This window comes from Poecilia mexicana, unplaced genomic scaffold (genome assembly GCF_051168715.1).
Source record: "Poecilia mexicana isolate PSO_F unplaced genomic scaffold, ASM5116871v1 scaffold_9, whole genome shotgun sequence".
NCBI lineage: Eukaryota > Metazoa > Chordata > Actinopteri > Cyprinodontiformes > Poeciliidae > Poecilia > Poecilia mexicana.
This window is the reverse complement of record NW_028263378.1, coordinates 17,825,452-17,834,081: the sequence shown is the minus strand read 5'-3', so window position 1 is coordinate 17,834,081 and position 8,630 is coordinate 17,825,452. Positions and strand designations below refer to the sequence as shown.

General features: G+C 39.3%; 1 protein-coding gene across 1 annotated transcript; it reads right to left on the bottom strand.

The window, feature by feature from the left end:
- Positions 1 to 721: 721 nt before the first annotated feature.
- On the bottom strand, positions 722 to 6,584 carry cdk7 (cyclin-dependent kinase 7). The gene is made up of 12 exons (XM_014992862.2): positions 6,331 to 6,584; positions 6,085 to 6,144; positions 5,970 to 6,003; positions 5,823 to 5,890; positions 5,647 to 5,715; positions 4,125 to 4,235; positions 3,921 to 4,039; positions 2,788 to 2,887; positions 2,619 to 2,705; positions 2,388 to 2,537; positions 1,607 to 1,745; positions 722 to 1,077 (listed from the first exon to the last, which is right to left on the bottom strand). Exons 1-12 carry the CDS (start codon positions 6,445 to 6,447, stop codon positions 1,049 to 1,051), a joined length of 1,083 nt encoding a protein of 360 aa, XP_014848348.2. The 5' UTR covers positions 6,448 to 6,584; the 3' UTR covers positions 722 to 1,048.
- Between the last annotated feature and the right edge of the window lie 2,046 nt (positions 6,585 to 8,630).

The window sequence follows — 8,630 nt, the reverse complement described above, 5'->3', positions numbered from 1 at the left end:
ACATAACACTTCCCAGTTTGAGAAACAAAGAGAAAAATGAAAACTTCAATTTTCTTTCCTTTGGTCTGTTTGGATTGTGGCGCATCAGGGTATCTTCCACCCTTGCTGTGTGTCTCCTTTGAGTCATGTTGGAGCTGCCACAAGTTGCCAGCTTGTGAAGCCTCCCTGACATGGCCAACACTGATAAAGCTGCCAACGTAGCTCCATGTGTTGCCGTTTGCCAAAAGCTGTCATATGACTCATTCCCACACACTTCAGTGTTTGCTGCCACAAAAAGCCAACGCTTTATTTTGACTATATGAAGACATTCGTCACTAGGAAGACTTTCTGCAACACACGAATCCCTCTGCTTGGAAAATCAGTTGATGATCCTGTGCTGGGACTTTAAAACTTTGTGAATCTAGGCAGCTGTTGTCTAAAATTAAACAGAAAATAGAAATGTGTAAATAAAAAATGCTACTAAAGAGAAATCTTGCTTTATATCTCATGTGATGTTAAGTGGGGGATGTATATGGAGCTAGTTTTAGGAGAGCAGATTAAAGCTGGACTAAATGATTCACAAATTAACAATACCAGCAATAACATTTTCTAAAAAGAGTTTGATTTTTACAAAAAAAATGCCAAGAAGCTTCAAAATATCCATAAATCATCAACATGGTACGCATTCATAAATAATACTAACAGTTTCATGTGGAGATAACCAAATGCAAAATGTCAGAGATGCATTCACACCTTTTATTTTCAATACATAAAAAAATACAACATTCATGACAGGAATAAGACTTGTGTTTTCTTAAGTAACAAATAGAAATATTCTAACGGGCTTCCAAAGCTGAACTATCAGTGAAAGCCCGTCTTGAGTTCAGCAGCGCACATCTGGAGCTAACCTCTGGCCACGATCCTCGTATAAATACTAAAAAGTCCTAAAGCCAGTCTCGTCTGAGCCAGACTCGGCCGAATCTGGGGTTTTATTTGCTACCGGAGGAGATTCCTGTTGCATCCTGGGAGAAATCGGTGGATTTCGTCTGATTTACCGGGTCCCACGTGGTCAGAAAATGAGCTTCTTCTTCATAACAGCTGAAAAAAACAAACATTGTCACGTCACAAACGACATATCCACACAATGTTCCTACATATAGAAAACACCACGCTGAACCTCTGCAGAGTATCATTAGTCTTACGACCATCTCCCTGTAATATAGGCTCCAGAAGACAGCGTGAAGTCAAACCCGGATATTTTCCAAACCACTGGAGCTTTGAACCTCCCAGAAACACCAACACTCTGCTCTACTGAAGCAAACCTTCCCACTAAACTTCACGTGCATGCTCAGCTTCAGAATATTCTGCATTTCCAACCGAGGCTGTAATTACAGCCAACACCCACTGAATTGCTAGTTCCAGTGTCAGGGTCCATTAGATTTATATCAGTGTGTGGGCCGTGAGAAGTGCAAGGGTTTATTAGGTCTTAGGGTCTGACCAAAAAAAACTTAAAGTTTATTTTAAAAAAAGGAAACACAAGTAAATTGTTAGCTTCTTAGCAAATAAACTTAAACCCAGCTTGTGGGTGTAAAAACGCAAATACTAGACTACGTTAGTTATTACTTACTTGTATCCAAGACGTCTGTTTTCCTCTTGAGTCCAACTATTTCCTTCTCCCTCAAAGCCTCCACTGAGCAGTTGGGTCGGGGAAGCTGGGCACCAGGAGTCGGACCAGGGCGATTACTGAAGTACCTCATCTTTAGAGCCTGCAGAAGAAGAGGAAAGACAGCAACACACAGATAATTTGGAAAACAAATGAATAGCTCTGACTAAGTGGGGATATATGAACAACTAGCAAAGGATTTTCAGTCTGAAAAACCTGGCAGCCACTGGTGGCAGATGAGCCAAGAAAACTCTTAGATTAGGAGCCACAATAAAACAAATCCAGTCTGAAAGTGTTAAAGCAGTCTGCATGAACTATATGGTCTACACAAAATGTTTCCTGTAAAGTAGTTCTGCCAACAAACTAAACGGCTGCAGGAGACAGAGCTCTGCTGGACTTGAGGGAGGAGTTGCCGAGGAAAGAAAAAGGACATGAATTAATAAACTCATAATTGAGTGAAAATCTCCAGTAAGGAGGATTCTTTTTGTTTGATTTTTTCTATTATCAATCACATTAGTAGTTAGCTTTATTCTAGGAAATGGAGAGAGAAACAAGAAAAACATTTTATTTTGAAATGTATCAATTTCCTTATATGCGAAAGGGGAAAGAGTTATTTTAGTTGAGAGAAAAAAAATACTCTAAAACTTTTGCAGCTTTTCTTTTTTATAAAGACTATCCCTCCCCGCCCCCCCACCCCAAGTATACAAGTGAGAAGAGTTAATTTGCATGAGTATTCTTTCTTTACCTGTGTGGCCGTTGTTCTCGTTGATGGGTTAAAGGTGAAGAGGCCTTGCAGGAGCTCGAGTAAATCGTCTCCGGCCGCACTAAATATGTGCTCCAGAGGGGTGCCAGGAAATATCTTGAAGGAGACATAATCTGGTAGGCTTGTCATCCCCTGCAGGGAGATCCGGCAGACAAATGTTGAAGCTCTCACACTTCAAATAAAAGAAAAAAATGTAAAAGAACGGATACGGACAGGCCACGTCTCTTCTGTGGGAGTCCCAAGAGCTTCAAAGATTTTAGTCAGCTGGTCAAGATCCGAGTCTCCAGCGAGAAACGGTATCTGCAGCAGAGAAGATAATCAGAATAAGGATTTAAAATAAAATAAAAAAAATAAAAAATTAAGTGAAGGGAGGATTCTCTACCCGAAGCAGTAACTCGGCCAGGATGCATCCCACAGCCCACATGTCTACGCCCACACCGTACATCCTGGCACCAAACAGGAGCTCAGGAGAGCGGTACCACCTGGGGGAGAGAAAAGGACAGGATAAAATAAGGTTACATTTCATAACTTTCAAGTTTGGGTTGAATTGATGAGAAAAGCAAAGTATTCCCAGAAGTCCTACTTGAAATTTGTCACGTCAGTTGAGGAAAGCAGTAAATCTGCCTAGATAAGACCAAAACCACAAATCTAACTGGACACACCTCCCCTATGGTGAAACACAGAGGCAGCAGCATCATGCTGGGGGAATAATTTGGTTCAGCAGGGAAGCTGATCAGAGCTGATCAGACTAGACATGGCATCGAAGATGCAAAATGACTTGAAACAAGACAGAGGTTCACCTTTGAGCAGGACAACAACCCTAAATATTCAGCCAAAGAATGGCCTAGTCAAAGTCTAGACCCAAATCCAACTGAAAATCTCTGATAAGACTTTAAATTCATGAATGCCCTCCATCCACTTTTTATATGTGTGGAGCTGGCAGAGACACATCCTGAATGAAAAGTCACAGCTTCACCTGCATTGACTCAAAGAGAGCTAAATATATAAGCACATAACGTCTTCCACATTGTTTTTCATAAAAGGTTTAGAAAATTGTGTATATGTATTAATCAATTTTGTTTTGTAACCAGGTTGCTATGTACTGCAGACTTCTGCCCAGGTCCCCCTTGAAAATGAGATCTAGATCTCAATGGGGTTTACCTGGTTAAATAAAGGAATAAAAAAAAAAAAAAACACATTTTCTTTTACGATGAGAATTAGTACCCAGCTCTACTTTCTTTCACTAAAAATATATTTGGGACTCTAACACAACAAAGTGACAAAGTGGGTATTAATGCTACATATCCAGTAAAAACCACAATGCAATCTTTGTAATTTGCTCCTTTCTGGGTGTTTATCCAAAATATCAAGGTCAGATGAAATCTTTGAAATCAGAAAACATTTTTAAGTTGATAAAATACATGCCATTTTCTGAGGGAAAAAAACAACAAACAAAAACAGATCCCTGAAATGTAGTTGTTCTTTGTTAGCTTGTGTTAGCACAACATCTCTGACCTGGTAACAACTTGATGTGTGTACACTCTGTTGGGGCTGCCAAAAGCTTTGGCCAAACCAAAGTCAGCCAACTTCAACACTCCGTTCCCGTCTAACAGCAGATTATTGGGCTTCAGATCCTGGAGATGAAAACATAAAAAAAAAACAGTAAATACACACAGGATCAAACATGTGCTTTTGACAGGCCTGTTTCTGCTTTCTTACTCTGTGCAGGACCCAGTGTTGGTGCATGAACTCCAACCCTTGTAACGTCATCAGGATATAGGCTTTAATGTGGGCTGGAGTTAAGACGAGGCTGGTGTCTTTGATGATGACCTGAACAACAAATAAAAATGACCCATAAGTCAAAATCAGAGCTGGATCGGGACGAATGATCAACAAAAAAAAGAGATAAAAAAGTAAAACCTGAAGGAAATAAGCTTGAGGACCAAAAACAGAACAGTTCTAGTTTGCCTTTACACCAACCTAACCCTCCTCAGGCATATCTGTTCTCAGAGCGACTGTTATTCTAGCCAGTCGTATAATGTTATCAGTAATTAAAAATAACAGTCCATTCGCCTAAGTGAAAAACATGGAGCGTCGTACGTCAGCCTCCCCTCTCCTCACCGTCTTCTGCCCACCAGCCGCTAATAGCAAGCATTTATTTCCAGAGCCGAGACCAGAGCGATATTGATTTGCTTTCAAACATGTTTATCTTGCACCCCTCACTTAAAGTCTAAATGCATTAGTGATCACCGCCCATCTGGAGCCTCGGTACAAAAAAAAAAAAAGGTTAATGGAGGACTGAAAACACAAAAAGCCAAGGTGTATTCATGCCCGTGGTCTTTATCATCACACTTATGTTTAATTGCTACTCTTAAATGTGAGCTGATCTCACAATCAATGTTTCCATATTTTTTCAATGATGAGGAAATAGACATAAAAGCTCTTCACATAACTGAAGCTTTTAGGTGTTTTTTCCATGATTATCAGAGAGAAAGAGTAAAAAATAGAACTTGAAGTTCTTTTACAAACTTTAACACAGACGTGACTCCACTGCAACATCTGGTCCCAATTCTAAATTTCTTCACCACAAAACTCACAGCAAGTCATCGCAAATGCTTGATTGCAGTTGTTGCTGCTAAGGCTGGACTAACCAGTTATTAGGTTTATGGGTAATGACTTTTTTCACACGCAGACGTGATGGTTTGAATTATTTTCTTTCACGTAAACACTCTGGTTTGTGTGTGCCACGTCTCAAAACTGTTTCGTATTTTAGTGTTTCCACACTGGTTTTTTTTCCTAGTTAGGTGGAGTGTAGAGCAACCCCTTCTTCATTCAGAGCACTGCTGATCAGCTGGCTGAAATAAGCCTGCTTACACTTTGTCCTTAGTTATGAGGAAGACAGACTGAGATTGTTCAGAAATTGTTCAGGGACAAAATTGTGTAGTAGAGTTAGCATAAATTGCAGCTTTTCTGTTTTAAATTAAGGCAAATATATGACGGTATACTGTCCAATACTTTGCAAAAAATGTGGAAAACTGGAAGAGTTTCCTTCCACCTTGATGCATTTTGTGTTGAAATAACTAGAAATTTATTTAAATGTTCAATGTAGATTATCAGAAATATTAAACATAATCCTCTAGCTAAGAACAAAAAAATTAAAGCAATTTCTCTAAATGTCTTTAATTAATTTAAAAGGATAAAATTGGTTCAACAAAATAATTAAATATGAGACAAGTCTCACCTCCAGGTCCGTTTCCATGAAGTCAAACACCAAGCTTATGTTTGATTTATGTCCAAATGCATCCAATAGCTACAGGATATTAAATTAAAGACAAAAAAAAACATTCCTCAGCACACCTCAAATGTTTGGACACATCTACTCTGACTTAAAAACAAAATCTTTTTTTTTTTTTTTACCCCGATGATGTTTGGATGATGCAGCTCCTGGAGTAATTTGATCTCCCGGAGAGCTGTCCGGTTTATACCTGCAAAAACAAACCTGCAGTGAAATAACCTGCAGGACGAGGCCAGTGTTGGAGAAGATTACTGGAGCCCACAACTCACCATCTTTGGCCTCGGTTCTGTGTCCGACCTTAATCTGAGAGAAGGATGAAAACATGTCTGCTGTTATTAAGCTGAAATTACTGTAAAAGTTTAACAGTGCAGGGTGTGACTGTACCTTTTTAATTGCAACTATCGTGTCAGTCACTTTATCCCTGGCTTTGTATACTGTGGCGAACTGCAGAGCGGAAAAGGAGGACAGCATATGCTCACAATTTCTGGCTGAACACAGCAGCAGGGCTTTGTTGACATTAGCAACCAGCTAAGGATAGCTATCATGCTCCTTTGTAAGCCAACAAAGCAACATGAAAAGCAATAAACCTGTGAGGTAATGCCTGAACTGATACATTGCTCCTCTTCCTACCTGACCCTCGCCGAGGAAGTCCAGCTTCTCGTATCGTTTTGCTCTAGTTTTCACATCCATCGCCATAATGAGAGCTAACAGTCTCGCCGCTTCATCAACACACACTTCCTGTCCCATTAAAGGTCCGCAGCTGCTTTCTTCTACTACCGGGTTAACACGGGCTGTTTAAAAGTACCAACTGCGCCACCTCCTGGTTATATTCGTCATACATTCAGTGAGAAATTGATGTTAAGTAACGTTAGTTTTCTGAAAGCTGTTACTGAAACAAAAAGACAAACAAACAAAAAAAAAACAATTCTCATAGCCTCACACCAAAGCCACGAATAAACTCAACGTCTTTTGGAAAATAAAATATTTTATTCAGAAAATATTGTATTTTATGAAAGCATATTTTCATCGTGTTGACCATGTTCATGTATGTAACCTTTGTTGTAGTGAAGTTCTGCACATACTGCACCTAAAAGACACGACACGTTGACTTCCTTCACAACTATTATGGGTCAGGTGAGCTGAGAATGTCAGGGGGAAAACATCTTAACTTTAATATTATTTTAATAATAAATATACTTGCATTGTCTGTTAATTTGCTCGTAGTTTTTCTTCACCAAAGCAACATAATTTGAAAGTCTCTATATTGTTTAGGTATCTCTTGGGTTGTGGTTCCTCAGTTCTACTTTACTTGAATTGAGTCCACCTGTGACAAATGCAATTAACTAAATATGATTTAGCACTCTGGGCTATATAAAGTCTCACAGAACTTTTCAGAAACCATCTAAAGAAGTAGCAGAAAAAAAATTATTTTGTTTTATTATGTTTGATGCTGTGATTAATTACTCTGTCCACCAATGACATTCATTGGGTTAACCATGATGCAGTGATCTACACAGTTTTATCTCTGATTTTTGCTTGAGTTTTTTTAGTTTACCTTTTGTGAGTTATGGCAGTTTCTGGGTCAAAGTGGTGTTTAAAGTCAGGCTAAAAGTGAAAACGGTTTCATCTGAGTCTACTTAGCGATGCACTTTAGACCTTTTGGAAGGAAAGATGTGATGTTTTTCCCATTTTCTTCTCTGCATGCCCTGATTATCGAGGCCTCTAGTGCTGCTTGTTTAGTTTTGGACACGTAGTCCTGCCTGCTCAGAACATTACTATTACTGTAATTTGATCAGAAATTTCTTGTTGTTACAGTCACTGTTGTTATCCTCCGTATACGCTTTCTTTTACAATGTGGAAATCTCCCATGCTGTTTTTATTTGACGTGGCCTCATCCATTATTTTCTGTACAACCTGTTCGTGTTCAAGAGTTTGACTGGCGGTGGGTTTTTGCAGCATCACTCAAACGAGTATGTTTTGTGATAAAGAATGATTTCAAAGTTTTGTGAAAATGAATTCAGGCATTTTACGTGTTAGACTGGGATACAAAGTCTACCCTTTCCTTACAAAGGACAGAAGAAAAGGTCAATTTTCCCAACAAATTCCCTTTCCCTGGTGAAGAGTAGCATGCCCATAGCATGTGCTGCCACCACCGTGTTTCACAGAGGGGGTGATGTATTCAAGGTGTGACACAGAGTTAGTTTTCCACCCCACACAGAGTTTTACATGCTGGCCAACAATTTTAGTATTATCCTTGGCCGATGTTCCTCTGTGTTGAATAAAATTGTGGGAGGTATCTTCAGATAAACATTGGCTGAATCAGGTGCTGCAATGATAAAGGGCAACCAGTTTGCAAAACTGGAAACGATGGGAGGTCATGGGTCAGTTTTTAATTTTATTGCACAAACTTGACGGAGACCAACATTTTGACACCTTTTGTGTCTTCACACGCAGAGTCATAAGTGAACAAGACAAGTAATTGAAGACAACCTGTGTACAAAAGTCACTAAAAGCAGCGCAAAGTAATGTTACAAACCCACTGGTCAAACAGAATGAGGGCAGAGTTCACCAATATGATTTACTTACTGTTATTCGCCAAACAAATTTTCTACAATACCTAAAGAGCATAATATAACACTCTGTTATAAGAACATGCATTACAGATAAAATAACAAACATTAATCAGCACAATCATATGACTCTGATATGAGTCTTTAGATCTCTTTTTATAGGTCCAGCATAAACCAAAACTCTGAGATCTGCTCCTTTTGCATCGCCCCTGCCTCCTGGACTTAGGCACCCAACCCCTTTTGACCTTACATGAGGCAGGAATAGAAGCTGGATGGATGAATGACTTGGCAGATTGATGCTTGTGAGACATATAAGGAAATTTCATGAAACTTGAAACATTAGGTCTGTTCATACAAAGC